Here is a 21,789-nt window from a genome sequence, read left to right on the forward strand (position 1 = left end):
TGTCGAGCCCTCATGAGAAGCGGGGTGCTGTGCTGGTTCGTGATTCAGCAGTGGAGACCGCCACTGCCTTAGACGGATTCGTTCATTGGATGGACATCCTCTGCAAACATAGAGCAGGGCGCTGGGCTTAGTCCTCGGTCAAATACTCCTTCCTTGAGGAACTGACATTTATGTCAAGTGTTCAAATAAACAGAAGGTGGTTGATAAAAGGGCCAAGGGAACTCCCTGTTTAAAAGGCCCTGAAGTGTGAAGGATGGGGTGGGGGTGGGGTGGAGAATGTTCACGATCTTCAAGAGCGCACCTGTAGTTGGACTGGGGGGCTGTATATAGTGGGCTAGATGAGGCTGGAGAAGTAGGCAGAGGCAGAGTAAGACAGAGCCTGCATGTGTGGGAAGGCTGCTTTAGTCAGGAAAGTTTTAGTCGTAAGTGACAAAAATCCACCTAAGGAAAAAGGGAAGCCTTTATTGGCTCGGAAACTAAACGTTCCGGGCTCTTCCTATCAAAGATGTCACCGAGTTGAGAACCCTCTCTGTCTCACGGTTGCTCTCCTCTGGCTGGCCTGTGTGATGTGGTCCTCGGATCCCCTTTGTGACACAGAGGCCGAAGACTGGACTGGAGGGGAATGGGCAGGGCTAACTGATAAGGGCCGCTCTTGAAAGTTGCCTTCTCGGGGCGCCTGGGTGGCGCAGTCGGTTAAGCGTCCGACTTCAGCCAGGTCACGATCTCGCGGTCCGTGAGTTCGAGCCCCGCGTCGGGCTCTGGGCTGATGGCTCAGAGCCTGGAGCCTGTTTCCGATTCTGTGTCTCCCTCTCTCTCTGCCCCTCCCCCGTTCATGCTCTGTCTCTCTCTGTCCCAAAAATAAATAAACGTTGAAAAAAATTAAAAAAAAAAAAAAAAAAAAAAAAAAAAAAAGAAAGTTGCCTTCTCTTCGGGCCAGGTCTAGGCGTCCCCACCTGAGGCCCCCTGGGGGAGGGCAGGAGGTTGGCCTCTGAGGGAGCTTATGGAGGCGGAGAACGGGACAGGTGTGTGTGTGGGGGGGGAGGGGGTCTGTTTCCACACTCGCTTTTTTAAAACGGCAAGCCCAGAGTCCCCTGTCTCTTTGAGGACCTGAAATGCCTTTGCTCGGTGGCATCCTCGTCCTTCCAGAGAGGCAGGACCGTTTGGATTGGTGAGAGCGAACAAGGAGGGCGGCAACGCCAAGAGCTCCTCCCGAATCCCGCCCCCTCGTTCCGGCGCTGGGTGCCCGGGTGCTGAGCGGCTCCAGAGCTGCTGGGGGCAGAGGGCCGCCCGCTTCCGCCCCGCGCACACGCGGCCTGGGCAGAAGCACGTCCCACCTGGGGACCCCCTTTCTTTCTGGGCTCCGGCGCTTCCGCCTCCGGGGCGGAGACTCCTCCCCTCTCCGTCCCAGTCGCCTTCCCGGGGAGAGCGGCCCGAACAGCCTCCGCCCGCCGGCCCCCTCCCGCAGCCCGGCCGCCCCGGCCCGCGCGGCTTCAGCACCGCGGACAGCGCCCCGCCCGCGGCATGGCCCTGCGCTCTGGTCCCGCCGCGCTGCTGCTCGGCTGCGGCCTCCTCGGGCTGCGCGCAGGTGAGGACGGCCCCGGGCTCCCGGGCTCCGGGGTGGGAGGGGGACCCCCAGAGATGGGGGCGTCCACGGGGGGGGGGGACGCCTGGGGGCCTGAACGGGAGGAGGATGTCCCCGAAGGAGTAAGCGATGCAAGGAAGCGAAAGAGATGCGGGCCACGGTGGTGGGGAGGGCGTGGGCCCAGAGAGGAAGGAGGGAGGGGGTCTCCCCGCGATTTCTGGGGTGTCAGGAGGGCACACGCTGCCGTTGAGGTGCCACCTGACTTCTCATGAAACGTTTTCACAAGTACTCTAGCAGGATCGGCACCCTCCCTTAGCTCTCCAGCGTTTCCTGTACCCCACGTCGGGCTCCTGAGTCTGGCCACTCCGCAGGGGCAAGGCAGGAAGGGGCGAGAAGTGACTTCTCAGCTCTCTTGTGGGGTTGGACAGAAGACTTGGGAGGGAAGTCGCTGGGCCAGGCTGAGGGCTAGGAAGGAGCTCTAGGGGGTGGGGTACATGGGTGCAGAGTTGCAAGAGAGTATGTGGAGGGGCAGGAGGGCCAAGTGTGAAGGGGTTACACAACTAAATGTTTTCCACACCTGCATGCCATGGGAGGTGGGCTCCCGTGCGTGTGGAATTTGGGACTGAACACATGGTCCGACCTACAGCACAGGCAGCCCAGCCCAGCTATCCTCTCCAACCCAGCAGTGCCTTTGAAGGTGGGGGTGGGGTGGGGTCACAGCCAAAGTCACATGGGGAGGCACATAATGTTACTTGTACACACAGATGGGCAGTGACTGAGGAGAAAGGTCGTGTGGTGTGATATAAATAGCCGTTCCCTTTCATCACCATCCCAAACTCTCCTGGAACTGCAGGGATCTTTCAGGAGAAGCCATGAAAACATGGAATCTCCAGTCTTTTGAGACCACTGTCTGAGACCCTGCAGGAAGAGTAGGTCTCCACAATCCTTGCGGAATGGGTTCCTAGTCTGGAGACATCTGTGTGGGGCTCCCTGGTCTCCCTGGTCAGTGATCTCAGAGAACGGCCTCGCCATGAGGGGCCCCCACGGGCTGACCTAGGCATTTTGCTGTATCCTTAGGGATGGGGCAGCGGGACGCTGCCGTTTCAGCCTGGCTGGCCCACTTGGCTAGGGAGAGCGGGATGCTAGGTGGGCCCCCCTTGCCCACTTCCTTCCTTCCCGCCCCCCACTCCCCTGCCCAGGCGTCTGGGGTACTGACACAGAGGAGCGGCTAGTGGAGCACCTCCTAGATCCTTCCCGGTACAACAAGCTCATTCGCCCAGCCACCAATGGCTCTGAGCTGGTGACCGTTCAGCTCATGGTGTCGCTGGCCCAGCTCATTAGCGTGGTGAGTACGGGTCCCAAACTCTCTGCCCAGCCACTGAAATCTGAAGAGCCAAGACTGTGCTCACGTTTGTGCTTATTCCTCTGGAGTTCCCAAGGCTTAGGGAGGTATGGGAAGGACGTGGGTGCTTGTAGTGAGCCTGCCTGCTGGGGGCCCTTCTCAGCAGCTGGGGGTCCTTCTCAGCAACTTCTCTTCTCTGCAGCATGAGCGGGAACAGATCATGACCACCAATGTCTGGCTGACCCAGGTTAGTGCTCTTCCTGCCCGGCCCACATCCCTGGTCTCCTCTTTCCTCCTACCCGCTCCCCCCCCCCCACCTTTTTTGTATGTGCTTTTTCCTCTTTTAATCTCCTCAAGAAAGGCGGAACGATATAGACTTTGGATTCCTAAATAACTGATCTGAATCTTGGTTCTTCCACTCACCAGCTCTGTGACTTTGAACATGTTAAGATCTGCGAGATCCATTTTATTTGTAAAATGTAGATTCTAATATCTTGGCTTAGATGTGCAAATTAAACGAGGACGTATTTTATGAGCCACATTGGCTGGGCAGAGGAGTCACTGTCAGGAGGGGGTGGCTTTTAAAAGCCTCCTCAAGCCAGATGCCCCATCCTCCCAGTCTCTGTCCTTGACCTTGAGCCCCACCGAAGTCAAGGCTGGCAATGCTCTCTCCCCCTTTCCCAGGAATGGGAAGATTATCGCCTCACCTGGAAGCCTGAGGAGTTCGACAACATGAAGAAGGTTCGGCTGCCTTCCAAGCACATCTGGCTGCCGGATGTGGTCCTATACAACAAGTAGGTGGCCTGGGAGCAACGGGAAGGCGGGTGGAGATGACCAGAGTGCTCTGGGAGGGAAGGGGTCTTGGGGAAAGTACATCAGCTCATGCTGGGAAGAGAGGGGACCTCTCACTGGCACAGACACAGTCACTACGCAAACAGGCCCAGACCACCGCGGGGTGGTGTGAAGTACCCCGACGACCCCGAGGTGATTTGGGCCATGGCCAGTCCCCTCCCAGCCAAACAGGAGCCCCTGGCGTTCGGAGCCGCAGCGGGATACGAACAAGGGCTGGCAGCTGCAGCGCCTTCGCCGATTCCAGAATACGCTTCCCTGGAACACCGTTCAGGATCAAAGAGCCTGGCGGTCCCTGTTTCTCCCCGGGTTCTGTCCCCTTTCCTGCGACAACCCCGCCGACCTTCAAGGTCCCACATCACTAGCGGGTCCGTGCCCCGCTCTCACCTGCCTCTGTCTCCCTCATTTTTTGGGGCCCCTTACTCTCCACCCTCATGTGGAGCACCCGGTTTGCGCGATGCGCGATAAGTAGCAGACAGCCCCCCTCGTCCACCGCTTCTGCCTCTGAGAGGCCTCACGGGCCTCCCGACCCAACCAACTCACCCATTCCCCTTCTTGCTCACTCCCTGCCGCACCCCTGTACGCTCCTGGCCCGTTACCCTCACACCTGGGTTGCCCACCCCGAGTCTTCCTCGCACTCGGCGCTGGGCTGACGGGTAGAGTGCGGGCACGCTGGAGCCGGGGCCCACTGTGCGCGTCCTCTGGCAGCGCCGACGGCATGTACGAGGTGTCCTTCTATTCCAACGCCGTGGTCTCCTACGACGGCAGCATCTTCTGGCTGCCGCCCGCCATCTACAAGAGCGCCTGCAAGATCGAGGTGAAGCACTTCCCCTTCGACCAGCAGAACTGCACCATGAAGTTCCGCTCGTGGACCTACGACCGCACGGAGATCGACTTGGTGCTCAAGAGCGACGTGGCCAGCCTGGACGACTTCACGCCCAGTGGCGAGTGGGACATCGTGGCGCTGCCGGGCCGGCGCAACGAGAACCCGGACGACTCCACGTACGTGGACATCACGTACGACTTCATCATCCGGCGCAAGCCCCTCTTCTACACCATCAACCTCATCATCCCCTGCGTGCTCATCACCTCGCTGGCCATCCTCGTCTTCTACCTGCCGTCCGACTGCGGCGAGAAGATGACGCTGTGCATCTCCGTGCTGCTGGCGCTCACCGTCTTCCTGCTGCTCATCTCCAAGATCGTGCCGCCCACCTCGCTGGACGTGCCGCTGGTGGGCAAGTACCTCATGTTCACCATGGTGCTGGTCACCTTCTCCATCGTCACCAGCGTGTGCGTGCTCAACGTGCACCACCGCTCGCCCACCACGCACACCATGGCGCCCTGGGTCAAGGTCGTGTTCCTGGAGAAGCTGCCCGCGCTGCTCTTCATGCAGCAGCCGCGCCACCGCTGCGCCCGCCAGCGCCTGCGCCTGCGGCGGCGCCAGCGCGAGCGCGAGGCGGGCGCCCTCCTCTTCCGAGAAGCCCCCGGGGAGCCGGCGGGCCCGGCGCAAGGCTGCGGGCTCCGCGCGGCGGTGGACGGCGTGCGCTTCATCGCGGACCACGTGCGCAGCGAGGACGACGACCAGAGCGTGAGTGGCGCCGCCGCGCGAGGCTGCCGGGAGTCTGGGGGGCGTGGCCTTCCCCGTGGGCTTCCGGGGGGCGGTGCCGAGGCTGCCGGGAGTGCGGGGGGCGTGGCCTTCTCCGTGGGCTTCCGGGAGGCGGACCGGGCCGGGGCGGGGGTCGGGGGCGCGCACGACCCGGGACGCGTTGGGGGCCTTTACGGCTTGGCGGCCGGCCGGTGGCCCCCGCTCGCCCCCCAAGCCCCAGTTGGTGATGTGACCATCGCAGCTCTGGGCACAAAGGGCACGAGTCGCCCGTGCGCCCCACGGCGCGGCGGGGGGGGGGGGGGGGGCCGCGGCAGAACTGAGGACGGCCGGGGCGGGGGTGGGGGGAGGGGAGAAGAGGTTCCGCGGGGAGGACAGTCCCAAGTCCCGGACCCCTATCTGCGCCTTTGGGCCCCGGGGGGTCCCGACCCGGAGAAATCGTTTTGGAGGAGGGGCCGGTGGAGGCGAGGGCTTCCCGGAGCACCCTGCGCGTTGCGCACACCCGGCTCTTTGCTCCGTGAGCCGCGAGACCGCGCAGGGGGAGAGTTCTGCGGGCGCCTTCCCCCCGCCCGCTTTGGCGGTCAGGCTTCCGGTACCCGGGCCGCATCCAGGCTGTGGCTCCGCAGTGGTTGCCATGGTGACGAGCCAGGTTTCCGCCGGGATGCAGCCGTTCCGGTTTGGGGGCGGGGGGGGGTGAAGAGGGGCGCCTCCAGCACTGCCGTGAGGGGCTGGGCCGGGGGGAGGGGTGCGGCTTCAGAGCCTGGCGTTTCTGTGCCCTGTTCTGGGAGCCGGGGCTTGGCCAGGGAGCGGGGTACGTGCCTGATGGGCGCAGGGCGGGCCCGGGCCCGGGGACCTGCGGCGGGAGCCTCAGCTGCCGAGGCCACGTGGGAGATGCAGGCGGGGTGTGCGGGGCGCAGCCACCCGTCCCCCCGCCCTTGCCGCAGTCCGTTCTGTGCCGCGCGCACACTGCGCTGGGTGCCCGGGGCGCAGTGGCCTACTTGGACGCCTCAGACTCAACTCGTCCAAGCCCCAGTGCTCCGTCTATACCGGACCTCCAGCCTTCCCACCTTTTAGTAAATGGCATCCCGTCCACCCGGTGGTTCAGACCAGAAACTGCAGTGCTCCTTGACCCCTCTCTTTCTCTCTTAAACCTCCCTCCCCTCCCCCTCCCCCCCCCCATCCAAACCGGCACACATCCTGTCCCGTGAGCACAGACTCCAAAATCCTTCTCGCATCTGTACTCTATTGCCCTGGCTGGAGGCCTGGCCCAGGGCAGGGTCTCCTAGGTGTCTCCCTAAGTCAGCTGCTCCATCCAGATACACAGTATCTCTTTATGTGGTGCCTTGTCTCCCTGGCTCGGGTCCTTGGGTCATCTGGCTGACTAGCCTAAGCAAGCCAAGCTCTGTGCTACCTCAGGACCTTTGCACACCTCTCTCCGCCTGGAATGCCCTTTCTTTTTACTGGGACGTCTGTAGCTCATGCTGCTTTTGCTCTCAGGGTCGTGAATCCAAGCTCCCGGCTGGGTGTGGAGCCTACTTAATAAGAAAGTCTTTTAAAAAGTCTGTTACTATTATTAATCTTTGTTCTCCTGTTTGAGAGTAAGTTGCAGACATTGTGACCCTTTATCCCAAGTACTTCAGGGTGTCTGTCCTGAGACCAGAGATACCGTCTCGCACCACCAGGTTCAGTGATCAAATTCAGGAAATTTAGAATTAATATAATATCTTAATCTGATATGAAGCCCATATTAGAATTCTCCCAATTTTCTCAGTAATGGTCTCTGTAGCACTTTCCCACCCCAGTCCAGGAGCTCAAGTTGCATTCCGTTGTCCTGTTTCTTTTTCTTTGATCTGCAGCAGATTCTCAGCTTTGTTTTTCGTGGCATCGACATTTGGGAGGATACGGGCACAAGGTCCCGGTTTGGGTTTGTCTGATTGTTTCTTTCTTCACTGTGTTCCTGCCACGGCCACGTCCTTCCCGCTTGTCACGTGACCTTAAATGTCATTTCCTCAAAGAGGCCGTCCCAGATCACACCTGACATTGTGTGTCTGTCCTTTGTTTCCCGTGAGGGCCGGCCGGTGCGTGGCCACCCCATCCCGCCTGTCCGCACCCTCAGCCACAGCCTGTGTTTGTCTCGCTCTCAGTCGTACCCCAGGGCTTGGTGCCAGGTGCGCAGTAGGCACAGGTGTCACAGGTGAGCCAGGGCTCAAGCTGCCTCCTTCCCGGGCCCCCGGGGGAGCGGGTGCCAAGGCCCCGACGCAGACCGGGTGGAGCGGCTCCGAGGGGAGCCCGGCCCTTCATGCAGGCCCCGTGGCAGCGGTCGGACCCAGGGGTTATTCTCTTTCTGACCGATCTGGTCCCATCTGGGGACCAGTCCTCACCCTCGGGCCTGCGTGCCGGAGGTGGTGCTGCGGGAGGGGGCGCCCCCCGGCGGCCGCGAAGAGCGAGGCCCGCAGAGGCAGCATTCACTGGCACTGTGTTGCAGAGGCAGGGGTTACACGACGGATCAGACAGGGTCCTTGCGGTTTAGGACCTCCCCGCTGGCTGGGGGTGGGGGTGGGGGCAGACGTGCAAATCCAAGTGGCGACACAGCGCAAGAAAAATACTGTGGAGGAGATGTGCACACGGTGTCCAGGGGGACGGTGTTCACTCTGAGCAGGAGTAACAGGGAAGAGCACTTCGTACAAGAGGCAACATCTGATTTGGGCTTTAAAGGATGTGTAGGAGTTCGCCAGGCAGAGAAGGGAAGACCAGGATTCTAGACAGAAAGGAGGCTCGAGGCACAGAGCCTTGAGAGCACGACTTGGGCTTTGGTGAGTGTGGCTTGCGAGGCGGCAGGCGACGGTGCCCTCGGGATGTCACTGGCACCCTTGGGAGCGTGGACGGGCCGCTAGAGGCTTCTGAGCAGGGCGGCTTTGGAAGAGTCCGTCCGGGGTCACGGAGGGAGAGGGGTGTGTGTGCGTGTCGTGAGACCTGCTTATACCTGTTGTTCCCTCTCGCCCCTCCGTCCAGGTGAGCGAGGACTGGAAGTACGTCGCCATGGTGATCGACCGTCTCTTCCTGTGGATCTTTGTCTTCGTCTGTGTTTCTGGCACCGTCGGCATGTTCCTGCAGCCTCTCTTCCAGAACTTCTCCGCTGCCGCCTTCCTGCACGCCGACCGCTCGGCGCCCAGCTCCAAGTGAGGCCCTCCCCGGCCCGCGCTCCTTCGGCTCCTTCGGCTCCTTCGCCCGTGCCTGTTGCCAGTAGTTGGGGCGGAGGTGGGACAAGTGAGCTGGGGGCGGGGAGGGGGGGAGGCCGCCGCAGATCCATTCTTTCCCGCCCCCCCGGGCCCCTCCCCAGCACCCGTGGCGGCACACGGCGGCCGGCCTGTCCCCTCGCACCGGCCAGGCAGGCTGGTGGGGCACGAAGGCTGACGAGGGAGAATGAGGGAGGAGTGGCAGGGGAGGGGCCGGGTCGGGCCGGGTGGCAGGGTGGGGCCGACCTGATGGAGGGCCACCCGGCCTTTCGGGCGCAGGGAGGGAGGGGCCGGGGGCGGGCCTGAGTGTGGCCCGATGGGTGGGCAGCGCCTGGGCTGGGGCGTCTGCCCGGGGGGGCTCACCTGGCGCTGTGGTCGGCTTCCTGGGGGGGGGGGGGCCTCCAGCCCAGCCCCACAGCCCTCCGCTCCTAAGGGGCCCCGGAGCCCCAGCTCCCTCTGCACCCCTTCCTTGCTCAGGCCAGGGTGTGGGGGGCAAGGCTGGGTATCGGGGGAGCCTCTGAGTTCTGAGGGTGCGCAGTGCGAGCTCGCCGGCTGCTTCTGGCCCCCTGAACTGACCGGGCGTTTGTGGAGTCAGGAAACCAAAGCTGTCGGCTTTAAGCCCACCCAGCCTCTGTGCCCTCCGCAGAGGGCCCTCCCCCGCCGGCCAGACCCGAGCTGGGGTGAGGCGCGCCGTGTTGCCGCCTCCGGCTCCTCACGGGGCACGGTCTTTGCCTCTGTCCCTGGGCCCCCGGCGGCCGTGTCCGCTCCCTGCTCCCAGGGACCAGCTGGGGACCCCCTGGCCTCTCAGCCCAGTCAACAGGCCCCCGATGGCCTCCTGCCCCCATCCCTGCCACGTGAGTGGCTCCGATTTGCGGTCCCAGCCCGTCCTCGGTGCCACGGAGGGGTCAGTCCGCCCGGCGTAGCCAAAGGGCCGGCCGACAAGCCGTGCTGTCCTCCGCAGCCCAGCCGGCCTCCCGCTTCGGCAGGCACGGCAGAGGCGGGGGCAGTGCCAACGGGTGGGGACGCACACGGCACAGGCCACGGGGCCAGACGGGCTCAGTGTGGATTCTAGTCCTGGCCCACCACCTGCTCGCTTAGCCACGGGAACAAGTCTGTTCGCCCTGCTGGGCCTCGGAGCCCTCATCTCTACCATGGGGGCGGGACTGCCTCTCGGTGGGGGGGGGGGGGCGGAGGAGGAGGGGAGGGTCTCCAAGAAGCCCAGTCCGTCCCTGGCACGAAGCAGAGGCTTCCCGAACGTGCAGTCGGGGGGCAGGCAGAGCTGGGGCGCTGGGCTCACCTGACTGTCCCGAAAGCCTCCCTCGCAGACCCTCCCTTACTCCGTGTCTCCCTCGAGCAAAGCAAGTCCCCTGAAGCAGGGCGGGGACTGGGGAGCTGGGGACTGGAGAACATTCCAAGGCATGCTCGGTGGGTCTGACGGCTGTGCCTCTCTCTGGAGTGCTTTCCGCAAAGCGTCGTCCTGTTCCTGGGCTGTGCTCCAGCCCCGACCCTGGCCTCCCTTCAGGGTCAGCTCCTCCCAACACGGGTGCGAGCTCGTAGCCCCTGGGCCGATCTAGGCTTGTCCTGGCCGCGGATGTCCGGCCAGTAGTTGGGCCAGGTGTGCCTCGGCATGTGTCCCCGCCTGCCAGAATGGGCTCATCTCTCCTGAGGGGGGTGTCATGGCCCCGTGGCGCCCCCCCCCCCCCCCCCGTTCTAGAGCAGCAAGTTGAAACTTGCTTGCATTATGCCTGGACCCACGGCAAACTCAGAGTCCTGGGAAAGTCCAGGAACCAGAACACCAACTGGAAAGAACCCTCCCCCTGGAGGTTGGGGTGCCCGCCGGAGGCCTTCCCTCCTGGCTCTCCCCGCCCTTCGTCAAGGCCTGGGCCACGCGGAGGGCCCTGTCAGCTGCCGCTGCCCCTGGCCTTGCGTTAAGTGCTTCCCGCGAGTGGCTGTTGTCCAAGTAAGTCACCAAAAACGCTACAGGGGTCTAAGCTGGCAGCTTGCCCAGCGTCTCGTGGGCATCTGACACATGAGGAAACCAAGGCCTGGAGACCGAAAGCACTTTGCCGTGACCTTGCTCATTCTCGTCTGTAAAACAGGGAGGGCAGGGCTGGTTGAGGGCTGGAGCGCGGAAAGACAGACGGCTGCGTACGACGGGGTCACCGGGCTGGGCCCTTGGGGCGGTGCCATTTTCCCCATGTCTGGGCGCCGCCCTTCGGGGCCCCTGCCGCTGGGGGGAGGGGAGGGCAGCAGGGTTTGAGCCCTCGGGTGCTGGGAACTGGGGACAGGCACAGCCCCTCCTCTTCCCTTGTGCCGTCAGGGGCGGGGCCGTCTCTGGAGAACCAGGCGCCCAGCCCTGTGTCCCCGATCGGAAGAGGGCGGTGCCGACGCTGGACCGAAGCCCAAGCCAGATGGGCTTGGGAGGGGCGCCGAGGCAGTGACTGGCCCATCTCTCCCGGGGACGGCGGGGCCACAGGCCATGTGCCAACCACGCTGTCCGACTCTGCTTTTGACGGCCGGCCCTGCGGCAGGAGGCGAGCAGTCTATCGGCGGCCGAGGGCTGTGCAGGGAGGGCAGAGGCAGGATCTGGGGGCTCGACCCCTGCCTCCTCCAGCCCCAGGCCCTTGTTCCTGGACGGCCTGCAGGCAGGGGGCTCCCGCCGACACAGAAGCCGCCTCAGAGAGGCGGAGGGATGGTGGGGGGCGGCTGGGGGAAGCCTAGGGCGTCGGTGAACCCAGTCCCTGGCCGGAGCGGACTCCGGCTCTCAGCCGGCTGCTCCCCCGTGTGTGGGCTGCCGTCACCTGCCCGTCACCCGCCCGGGCCGGAGCGTGAAGCGGCACCTTCGGTGTGTGGCCCAGCGGCCCGGCCGGCTGTCACGCGGCTAAGGGACTGTAGGTCTAGGTGTGGCTACGACTCCCGCCCACCCACCCCCCCTGCGCCCCCTGCCCCCGCACTGGCCTTGGTCTCCCTCGTCTGTGCTCATGGAGTATTTGCACCGGTCCTAGCCAACTCCAGGCCAGACGCGCTAGGAACTTCACATTCTCGTAAAGAAAGAGGTTTCCAAAGCTGTCTTGTCTGTCTCGTATTTGGGGGCTGGGGTTGGCAAATTCAGGGACCCGGGACCTGCTGGAGAAACGACTCGTGAGGCCTGACAGATGGCACGAGACTGGAGAGCAGCCCTAACTCCAGTACTGCTCTGTGCCCTACGCGGACACCCATCGGACGGAAAGGAAGCGGCCAAGCGGCTGGGCCCCGAGTCACAGAGCCCAGAACTAGCTCCGGGGCGGGGGAGGGGGGGGGAGGGAGCTCTGGGGGGAGGGCCCCTTTCCAAGAAGGGGCCGGAGGCAGGCTGGTTCACAGCTGTGGCCTGCGTGAGCCCCCTTTGCCGTGGGCCCAGCCCAGAAGCGGCGTTAAACTGTGGGCCTCCCGCACCTGAAACGGGCCGAGGGCACCCGTGGGTCCCCGTGGGCGGCCCCGCTTCCCAGCCCACTTGGAGTGGGGGGTGGGGGCCATCTCGTCCCCTCCGCGCACGTGCCCGGCACCTGCACGGGGTGTGAAAGGTACCCTGCTCTCCGCGTGGGACCAGGAGCCGCCTGACAGGCTCCTGGTCGGTTCCGGGCGGGGCAGATGTTCCCCTTCGAGGTCTTTGGAAACCCGGCCGGCTGACTCAGCTCGGGGTCTCCCGGACCACGAGTGACAGCCACGCAGAACTGTGGTCTCTGATGTGCTCCTGGACACGTCACCGGCCCTCCCGGCCTCAACTGTCCCATCTGCATAGTGGACGGGGAAGGAGGCTTCGCTGGGACTCAGCCTCCCCCTTAGGTGCTTGGGCTGGATCTGGTGGAGACCGTGGACAGGGGTGAGTCCTCTTGGAAACTCAAGTGGAAGGAACAGTCCAGTGCCTTCCACACGTAAAGCAGGGGAAGCCACGGCGGGTCTCCTGGAACTTTGCTCCAAGTATGCGCTTCCCTGCGGGCCCTGGGGGCCAGGCCGAGCAGCAGCTGGGGGCGGGTGCCCTGTGGGGGCGGGGCGGTCATCTCCAAGGGCGTCCTTGCTCTGGGCCGGGGGGGATCCCGTCCGTCCGGTGGCCTCGTGAGGAAGGGCATGTGGGGGCGGGCCCCAGCCCCGAACCCCAGGACCACAGCTCCGTCTGTCCCCAGTCCCCCCACCCCCAAGACCACAGGCCCCTCTGTCCCCAGTCCCTCCCCCTCCCCCCCCCAGGACCACAGCTCCGTCTGTCCCCAGTCCCCCCACCCCCAAGACCACAGCCCCTCTGTCCCCAGTCCCTCCCCAGGACCACAGCTCCTTCCGTCCCCAGTCCCCCCACCCCAAGACCACAGCCCCTCTGTCCCCAGTCCCTCCCCAGGACCACAGCTCCTTCCGTCCCCAGGTCCGCCCACCAGGAAGCCACGGCCGCACGCTTTCTAACAATTCAGAGTCTCCTTCTTTATTTCTGAGGAATGTATAACGTGAGTCACTGTTACCGAGGGACACATAAGAGCAGAACCGCAGCCACGGCCACACCAAGCCTGAGCTTGGGCTCTTCCCACCCAGCGCCTGGGGTCACACCAGGACCCAAACCCACAGAGCCTCTCCACGTGAGTACAGGAAATAGCTTCAGCGGGGACACGTTTCACAAGCGATAACCGGAGGGGGCACGACAGCCATGGTCCGGACGAACCAACTACAAAGATCATTTAAAAAAAAAGCAAGAGGGCGTCCTGGTTACTAAAAACAAACACCAGACAAGAAAGTAGAGCAGGGCAGGAGGGAGCTCTGCCCCGTCCAGCCCTGCGGGGGCGGGCGGGGGTGCAGGGGTGCGGGCACGTCCCCGCACAGCAGCAACTCCGGCAGAAACCTCTTCCTACAGCAGAAACCGAAGGCGACAAGTTGGCGACGGCTCCCCTGACCTCGGGGCGCGGGGCTGGGGTTCTGAGGGCCGCGTGCTGCCAGCTAAAGAGGAGGCAGCTGGGTCCGAGCTGGGGTCCTAACACCCAAGGTGGAGCGGGGCCCGCAGGTTCCGAGGCGCCTCCGCCCGGGGACGGGCACCGGCTCCCTACTGGTTCCTCGGGACGCTTGGCTGTTCCACAAAGACATCTTCAGTATGCTTTAAAAACTTGGGTTTTTTTTTTATTTTGGTCAGTTTTTGGTCAAAAGCACAGAGGAAACAGTAGCCACAAGAACAGAAGTGTGAAGGGGGGCGTATCTACTGCTGAAGAGGTGGGGGCAGACGGGGCCGCCTCGGCAGTAGGGTGGGGGTGCAGGGGGCGGGGGACAGGCTCCTCGGGGCGCTGGCGTGGAGCATTCTCGGACACGCACGGCCACCACCCAGAGGCGGGCTCGGGTCTGGAGGGGCAGGGCCCGGGCACAGGTCTGGAGCGCGTCCGGCTGACTCGGGCCCAGAGCTGGACTCCGGGGAGACGGAAGGCTGGGGCCACGGGAGTCAACGCTGGCTGGAGGTGCGGACGGGGTCCCGCCTCACGGGGCTTGAGGACGAGCTGCTGTTTCATCTACAACTGCTGTCGAGTGTCAGCCTCTAAAGGTTCCCTGACGGGCAAGGGGACCTCAGGCCTGTGACCGGCCCTCCTGAAGCTACCTCGCAGACAAAAGCACTTGGATAAGTGGAAAATTAAGTCTGACTTTTAAATCTGTGCAATTACAGGTTATCTGTAGCAGTTAAGAATCAACATTTATGACATTTTTAAAAACTCTTAATTTACCCACGACTTCGTCAAGTTTCACTGGCGTCACGGTCACGAGAAACACGCGGGCGGTACAGTGATCTGACCCAACGCGACATTGTGCCCTTGTTCTAAGTCCTGATTATCCGAGCGGGGAGGACCTGTTTCGGAGGACTTCTCCCACCAGTGGGTTGGGGTCTGTGGCCCTGCTGTCCCCTGCTGGCAGGACAAATCCCTAGGAATGCTTCAGGAGGACAGCTGCGGCCTGGCGGTTTGGCGAGGCGGGTCTGTGCCCCCTGGGTGGTCGGCGTCGCCCCACAGGGCCCTCTGCCATCTCTGGGGGACCCCCAGGCTGCGCCAGCCCTCCCGGCCGCCCCGCCCCCTGTGCCGGCTAAAGTGCAAGGCCCGAAGGTCGCTGACCCCATGGCCCCGGGACTGACGGACTCCTAGATGTCTCGCCCGCTTAAGTTCGCCTCTCACCCTCTGGGAGGAAAGGGAGAATCTCCGTGATCAGAAGGAGGGGATCGCAAAAGGGCCGCGGGGAGCCGGCGGGGAGGGGGTGGGGGGGCGGACAGAGTCCACCGCTGAAGCCCCCAGCCCTGCCAGGACTCAGAGCTGACGGGGCCCCGGCCAAGATGGCAAGAGGTTGATGGCAAACACAGGGAGGGACCGCGGGAGCCAAGTGGGGCTGGGCGGGTGGTGGGCGAGGACCCTCGTGCTTGCGTGGCGGGAAGAGAAGGCGTGCCTCCCCCCGCCCCCGCAGGCAGGGCAGGGGTGGGCACCCCCCCCAGAGGCCGGGCACGCAGGAACCCAGTTCCCGGTGTCCCCAGCATGCCCCCACCCCCACCCCCACCCCCACAGGACAGCACAGCCCGCCTCGCGCCCACCCTGCGGCGCCCGGCCCGCTACACGGGGCAGAGGTAAAAGTTCTTCTCCTCCTGGGGCTTGCTGACCCAGTTCCCGTAACCCATGTCCCTCAGACCCTTCTTGAAGTAGTTCTTGGCCACCTCATAGTCGCGGGCCGCCTTCTTGGCCTCCCCGTAGGAGAGTCTGAGCAGGTCCCTGCGGTACCGGAAGGAGCACAGCTTCTTAAACAGGAGGAAAATGTTCTTTTTGGAGACCCGGGACAGCTCGTTCCGCGGCCTGGAGGAACAAGAGAGCTCAGCGCTGCCCGGGGACAGAGAGGGAGGGGAGCCCGGCGGGGGAGGTACAGGGGCAGCCGCTAAGCAGCCGCTAAGCTCTGGGGAACGCAGACGGGGCGGCCCCGCGGCTCCTCACCCGTCCACGGTGCCTCTGGTCCCATCCAGGATCTCCAGGTCGTAGCCGTCAGCCAGGCACCAGTTGACGCTGGTCTCCTTCGTCTTCCCAGACTGCCTCTTGGAGTCGTACACGCTGACGCGGCCAACCTGGGGTGGATCCCGGGAGCGACGGGAAAGATGGAGACTTCCAGGAGAAGGTCCTGTGGCAGGGACTGGGGACTCCCAAGACACGGCGGGGGGGGGGGGGGGGGGGGGCCTCGGGATCCCTCCCCGTATCTAGGGTTCTGTCTGAAGACTAGACTCGCTGAGCCCTGCTCGACTCAAATGGGCTGCAGACAAAAGCAAGCCCTCAGCATCCAAGGGGACAGAGAGACTAGCCCCCGGGACATCCCCTGCCCACAGCGGACACAGGGGTGCCACGGGCAGGCTCACGTGGACGGGAGAAAGCATCAAGGGGAAGTGGATGGGGCCACACACCTTGGGGTGGTTGACGATAAAGGGGGGCCGCAGTCCGTCCTCGAAGGCACTCCCGTCCCTGGTCACACGGCAGCAGATGGCCCGAGTCAGATGCCCTTGGCTGAACAGGTAACCTGGGTGCAAAGAGGAAACCATGCCCGTCTGTGCAGGGAGCGTGAAGAAGGTCCCGGTGGGGCCGTGAGGACAGAGGTGGCGCCCCGCACCCGCAGGCACTTCGGGCTCCGGGCGACGCCGCGGCTGGGGCCTGCTTTCCGTGAGCCACTGCGAGACCCGCCCGGTGAGCGCCTGCGCTGAGCCCGGCCCCTGCAGCCGGGTGGCCACCGGACACGGCACAGCGCAGATGCCACGTCAGCACCCAGCCACAATGCGTGCGGCCCGACGGGACCCTTACCCAGGGTGACAGACTTGAGGTACACAGGCTGCAGGAAGTGCGTCAGCAGCGCCCCCTGCAGGCCCAGCACGTTCCAGCGCAGGATCTTGTCACTACAGGACATGGTTCGGAGTCGCTCCCCCAGCCGAATGCCGTCCCACGTAGGCACGATGTCACTGGATTCCACTGGGATGGTGCCTTCCCCTGTGGAGGGACTTGGGTCAGAGCCACGGGGGCCCCTGGGCCAGGCCACTCCTGCCGTGGGGCTTCTACACCTCACGCTTGGGCCGAGGCACCGGTGGGCTCATTCTGGCCGCACCAACACCGTGCTCGGTGCTGGGAACAATGGCGAGCGAACCCAGAAGACCTCTGCGCCCCTGGAATGTGTGCGCGGGTGAGGGGGCAGGAGGGGGCAGACAGACAGCAGCGGTTGAGGGGCAGAAGGGGACAGACGGACAGCAAGCGAGCAAATGCTCCACACACACACAAACTCTGAACGGCGACAGGGCCCGGAGGCTGGGAGGGTGGCGCGGCCGCCCGGGACGGACTTGCAGGCAAAGCAAGAGACGTGGAGAAGCCACGGCTGAGTAACGGTTTCAGACACAGAGAACAGCACAAGCAAAGGCCCTGAGGCAGCAAGAAGTTTGGTTGTCCAGGTTGCCGACGAAGAGCCAGTGGGCAGGTTTGGCTTTTATGTGCGGGGCACTGGGAAGCCGCCACGGGGCGCTGCTGCTGTGTTTACACCCAACGGGGGGCTCGAACTCGTGACCCCGAGATTATGAGTCACGTGCTCTTCCGACGGAGTCTGCCAGGCGCCCCTTGCTTTCGTTGTAACAGCTTTGCTGAGATAGAGCTCACCCCCATAAAGCACACGGTTCTGTGGTTTTTACTGCGTTCGCAGAGGCGTGCGACCCTCACCCCAGTCAGAACTTTCACGGCCCTCGGGAGAAACCCGCGGGCCGGCCCCTCCCACCCCAGGCCCCAGGCGACGCTGGTCCACCCTCGGTCTCCACAGAGTCGCCCCCTTTGTATTCCGGACCCGGCGGCGTATAAACGGAGCCACGGGGCATGTGACCTTTCCACTTCGCGTGTCCTCAGGGTGCAGCGAGGTGCCAGCACCGCCCCCTTTCGAGGCACCACGTGGACAGAGCCACTTTGTTCACCAGCGGGCAGACCCTGGGGCGGCTCCCACCTTCTGGGGACACAGCCAGGGGCCAGCTGCTGGGTCCCGGGTCCCGGGCAGGGAGGTGACCCGGCCCGAGGGCGTGGGGGCAGCCGTGAGCGGACAGCCCAGGGCGCGTGCGCTTCGTTTCTTGTCCCCTCCTGTTTTCCCCGCCCTCCCCGTGGCGGTAAGATCACCTCCCGGGAACCTGTGTTTCTGGCCAGGCTGTCCCCTGAGCTCCGGGTGGGCCCTCGGGCTCCCACATGACCCCCAGACTCAGAGCAGAGCCCCGCCTCCCCCCCCCCCCCCCCCCGCGGTCCACGCCTGTCCCCGGGCCCCCCGCCCGGCAAAGCAGCCCTCGAGCTCTGGCAACAGACGCCGGGAGCGTGGCAGCCGTGCCTCGTCCCGGCGGTGGGCCCAGGCTCGGCAGTCTTCCTGTCCCCACAGGGGGACAGGTGCCACTCACCGTTCTCCACCTTGGTGCGCAGCTTGCCCTGTTTGGGGTTCTCGAAGACGGGGTAGTGGCGGGACTCGGTGCTCTCCACGGCACGGTCGCTGCAGGACTTGTCGAAGAGGGCGCCGTCCCCACACGGGGCCGTGCTGCGGGGCGGGGGCGGCCGTCAGGGCCTGTGCCGTGGCCCCGTCCAGAGCCCAGGGGCTCGGGAAGCGTGGGACGTGGAGGCGGCGAGGGGCTTCCCCTGCAGCCCCCCGGGGGGGGGGGGGCGGCCGGGCACGTGGGCCACGCTGCGTCCACACGCCCCCAAGCGCAGGCCTCACCTCCGGGCCAGGACGCCCCCGGGAACCGACCGCGCGCGCCTGGCGTCCAGGCGGATACGGGGACCACACACCTGATGTACAGGTGGAAGGACACCGTCTTCTTGATCTGGAGCTTCTCGCCTCCCTTCGCGGGCTCGAAGATGCTGTCCTTCGCGGTCTGCGGGTTGTACTTCATCAGCTCGCTGTAGAGGAACCTGCGGGGACGGCGCCGTGAGGACGGCCGCCCTGGTGCAAAGGGCGGGGGCCCGAGTCGCGGAGGGACGGGCGGAGGCTCACCTGATGAAGCCTCGCCGGGAGATGATCTCCGCGTGGCAGTCGTTGACCGTCTCCCCCTTCAGACTGAGAGAGTCGCCCTTCACGCAGCGGTTGCCTGCAAGCGGGGGCGGGGGCAAGAAGGTGACCTCTCCGCAGGGCACGGCCAGCCTCCCGCCATCGTCCCCCCGTCCGCGCGGACCGCAGCCACCAAGAACCGCGCGGCAGTCCGCTCCCGCCGCCGGGGGGGCCCCACCGACCTGTCCCCAAGCTGACCACGACCCCCAGGTCGTCCGAGGCCTTCTTCATGATGACGGCGGCCAGGATCTTACGGCCGAGCAGGGAGGGCTGGAAGCTGTTGGTGAGGGCGTTGAAACAGCGGTGGCTGAGCATGGCTATCTGGTCGTGGAAGGTGCTGCCCGTCAGGGGGAGCTGTGGGCACAAGGCTGCGTCAGGCCCGCGGCGCGCCCCGCCCCCCGCCCGCCCGTGCTGTCCCCGCTGTGCGTGCTACTGAGGCGCGGAGTAAAGCCCAGGAGTGCGTCACAGGACAGCAAGGTAAGACCCCAAGAGAAAATGGCAGCAAGAGTAGACGTCTTAACTGTCTTTGGCTGTGCTTCTGGGGACCTCGAGAGGAGGAGCATAGTTCTTCTGAGAGTGGCCCCTGTCACTGGGGTTACCTCTGTGAAACCCATGCGCTCGGCCTTCTCGTCCTCCCCAATCAGGACGCGGAGCGCCGCATCGGCCGCCTCCTGCTTGCCTTGCTTCTTGCTGTGGGCGCACACGGCCGGGAACCAGCGACCCCCGACTTTGGCCTGGTACACGAACCTTCGGGACGAGAAGCAGGATAAAGACACGCGCCCGGCCGCGACCGCGTCGCCGCGAGGGGCCGGCGTGAGGCGCGGGGCACCGGGGACTCACAACGTCACGTCCACCAGATCCAGAGGTCGCCCGGACTGTTACTTACTGGTTTTGTCTACGCCGACTCTTCCTCAGTGTAGACGCGTTTATAAGGCAGACTTCGTATACACGGAAAACCGGGCTCACTTGTCAACGAACCGAAAGTGGCCCCAGAACTGGATGACAACATCGTGCCATCAAATCTGAGGGGAGGCGGCTGCCCGCGAGGGCTCTGGGCCCGCATCACAAAGTTCAGCAGGTCGGGGACGGGGCGTAAGGAAACACGGCAGGGGTACTTTTGTCCAGAACTTGGGCAGAAACGGCAGCGGCGCTCTCCCTCGCGGTTTAACACTCTACTTCGGAGCCCCTGATTCCGTTTCCTAATTTCCCGGTCGGCCCAAGAGGACCCTGAGCTTGGCGTGGCCGGACCTGGAGACGTGCCTTAGGCAAGGGGCTCAGCTCTCACGAGGGGGCCCTGGGAGGGGCGCGCCTGGGCACGTGAGCCGGCCGGCCGGCCGTCCAGGCAGGGGCGGGAGAGAGTGACGGGGCGTCTCCCGCCAGGGTGTCAAGAATCCTAGCTTCAGCCCCGTCCTAAACTGCTCAGGCGGGAAACAGAGCCGGTCCCCTTACGCTCAGTCACGCCGAGTGGCCTGTCCGGTGCAGGGGACGCCCTGACTCCTTCCTCCACCACCCGGGGCGTGCGGGCCGGGGGGGAGCAGGAGGAGGACAGGGACATGGCGTGACAGATGCCAGAAAGCAGCGGGGGCCAAACCGGGCCTCTGAGAGACTCCGCAGAATCTCACGCCTGTTCCGCGTGCTTGAAAAGTATGAATTCTTACGCACGAAGACAGATACGCGTGCAGGACCTCAGACAGCTGCAGACCACAGCCATCAAGTGAGCATCGCGGTAAAGCGAGTCAGAATACATTTTCTGGTTTCCCAGTGCACGTGGAAATACGTTGGCGCCATACTGCAGTCTCTTAGCGTGCCAGCGCCGGGTCTAAAAACCCCACACGCACCTTGACTAAAACATCCTTTATTCCGAAAGAACGCTAACCATCACCTGAGCTGCCAGCGACTTGCGATCACGGGTCACAGACCACCAAACGTAGTGACGCAAAGCTTTAGATACCGTGACGACGTGGCACAGAGACAGGAAGCGAGCAGAACAGCTGGAAAAACGGCGCCGACAGACGCGCTCGACGCAGGTTCCCGCACACCTTCTGTGTGCAGCACCCGGTCCGTGGGAGCGCCAACGGGGCGTGCCTGTCCCGTCGGCCGGTATGTGTGGGACACGGGGACCTGTCGCTTGAAAGCTACACACAGAAGCCACCAGCCACGGTCCAAGCGCTCCGCAAGCACGGGTCTGGGGTGAGGGGGGCGGCGGGCAGGGGGGACGCGTGCAGCCGGGGGGCCTGCTCGGAGGCTGGTGAGACGCAGGGCCGAGGGCAGGAGGTGGGGAGCGGCACAGGGAGGGCGGAGGGGCGTCCTGCACGGTGCAATGCGGGTAGGGGGGTGCCCGTCACAGGACTGCGGCTAGTACCAAACGCAGCGAGCTCCCCTCCCAGCGCCGACCTGGGCCGAGTTCACTCCCTCCCGAAGCGCCGTCCTCCTCTTAAGCAGCCTGAGGCCACCGCGTGGGCACCTCTCCCTACTGAGTCGGGCCGCCGAGCAGACCCTCAACCCATCACACAACCTGAGCTCTTGGTGACACGCACGAGATAGGAGACCTCACACTTGTCCCTATCAAGGATCCCTGACTCGCATCTGGCGCCCGTCCACACAAATACAAACGTGGCCCCTCAACATTCCTGAACGAACGAACAAAGCTGGGAGAGCAGGAGGCCACCGACTGGTTTCGGCGCCGGAGGCGGGAGGAGGTTTGCGCCGAACCGTATGCACAACACACGGGCCGAGGGACGGTCCGCTTGAAGGACGTGCAGGGGAGGGAAGCTGGCCTGCCCCTAGGGCTGTGGAGCAGAGGGCGGGCAGTGGGGTCACCGACTGACACGGGAAGGACCCGGGGACACGGCCACGGGGCGACACCCAAGAGCTCTCCTCTGGGCAGGTGGGACCAGAGGGTCAGGCGGAAGCAACAGGAGACGGGACACGGCGGTCCAGAGCTCTGGGAAGGTCTGTGTTTGGCGGGCACATCCGGTGGTTTCCAAGGAGGCCAGAGAGGAGGCAAACCAGAGGGCACAATGGGTCACCCCGACAGCAGGGCAGGTACTGCGGCCCCAGCCCCTCGCCCCTCCCCAAGTGCGTGGGCGCTGCTGTGGCCGGGGGTCTGCCGTGCGCTCCG

At 64.5% G+C, this 21,789-nt stretch overlaps 2 protein-coding genes across 14 annotated transcripts in view; one reads left to right on the forward strand and one right to left on the reverse strand.

Moving 5' to 3' along the window:
- Positions 1-1,240: 1,240 nt before the first annotated feature.
- CHRNB2 (cholinergic receptor nicotinic beta 2 subunit) lies at positions 1,241-8,802 on the forward strand. The gene is made up of 6 exons (XM_045456040.1): positions 1,241-1,585; positions 2,782-2,927; positions 3,127-3,171; positions 3,609-3,718; positions 4,482-5,361; positions 8,389-8,802. The coding sequence occupies exons 1-6, from the start codon at positions 1,522-1,524 to the stop codon at positions 8,557-8,559; spliced, it is 1,416 nt and encodes a 471-aa protein (XP_045311996.1). The 5' UTR covers positions 1,241-1,521; the 3' UTR covers positions 8,560-8,802.
- A 4,235-nt stretch (positions 8,803-13,037) lies between these two features.
- ADAR (adenosine deaminase RNA specific) overlaps positions 13,038-21,789 on the reverse strand; it is a 38,609-nt gene continuing 29,857 nt past the window's right edge. For 6 of the 13 annotated variants that reach the window (XM_045456036.1, XM_045456033.1, XM_045456031.1 and 3 more), the window contains 9 exons: positions 19,190-19,415; positions 18,851-19,022; positions 18,615-18,708; positions 18,410-18,532; positions 18,028-18,161; positions 16,421-16,603; positions 16,030-16,142; positions 15,572-15,699; positions 13,038-15,436 (listed from right to left, as the gene is read on the reverse strand). In XM_045456036.1, coding sequence (XP_045311992.1) covers positions 15,199-15,436; positions 15,572-15,699; positions 16,030-16,142; positions 16,421-16,603; positions 18,028-18,161; positions 18,410-18,532; positions 18,615-18,708; positions 18,851-19,022; positions 19,190-19,415 — 1,411 coding nt within the window. In that variant the 3' untranslated portion in view covers positions 13,038-15,198. The other 7 variants (XM_045456035.1, XM_045456032.1, XM_045456037.1 and 4 more) reach the window with 2 other exon arrangements.

The sequence above is a fragment of the Leopardus geoffroyi genome, chromosome C3 (assembly GCF_018350155.1).
Source record: "Leopardus geoffroyi isolate Oge1 chromosome C3, O.geoffroyi_Oge1_pat1.0, whole genome shotgun sequence".
NCBI lineage: Eukaryota > Metazoa > Chordata > Mammalia > Carnivora > Felidae > Leopardus > Leopardus geoffroyi.

Bases quoted from the DNA above. Each gene is read 5' to 3' on its own strand.
- CHRNB2 (XM_045456040.1), top strand. From the start codon at position 1,522: ATGGCCCTGCGCTCTGGTCCCGCCGCGCTGCTGCTCGGCTGCGGCCTC. The intron at 2,928-3,126 runs GTGAGTACGGGT...TCTTCTCTGCAG, and splicing joins TGGCCCAGCTCATTAGCGTG to CATGAGCGGGAACAGATCAT. The intron at 3,719-4,481 runs GTAGGTGGCCTG...GTCCTCTGGCAG, and splicing joins GATGTGGTCCTATACAACAA to CGCCGACGGCATGTACGAGG.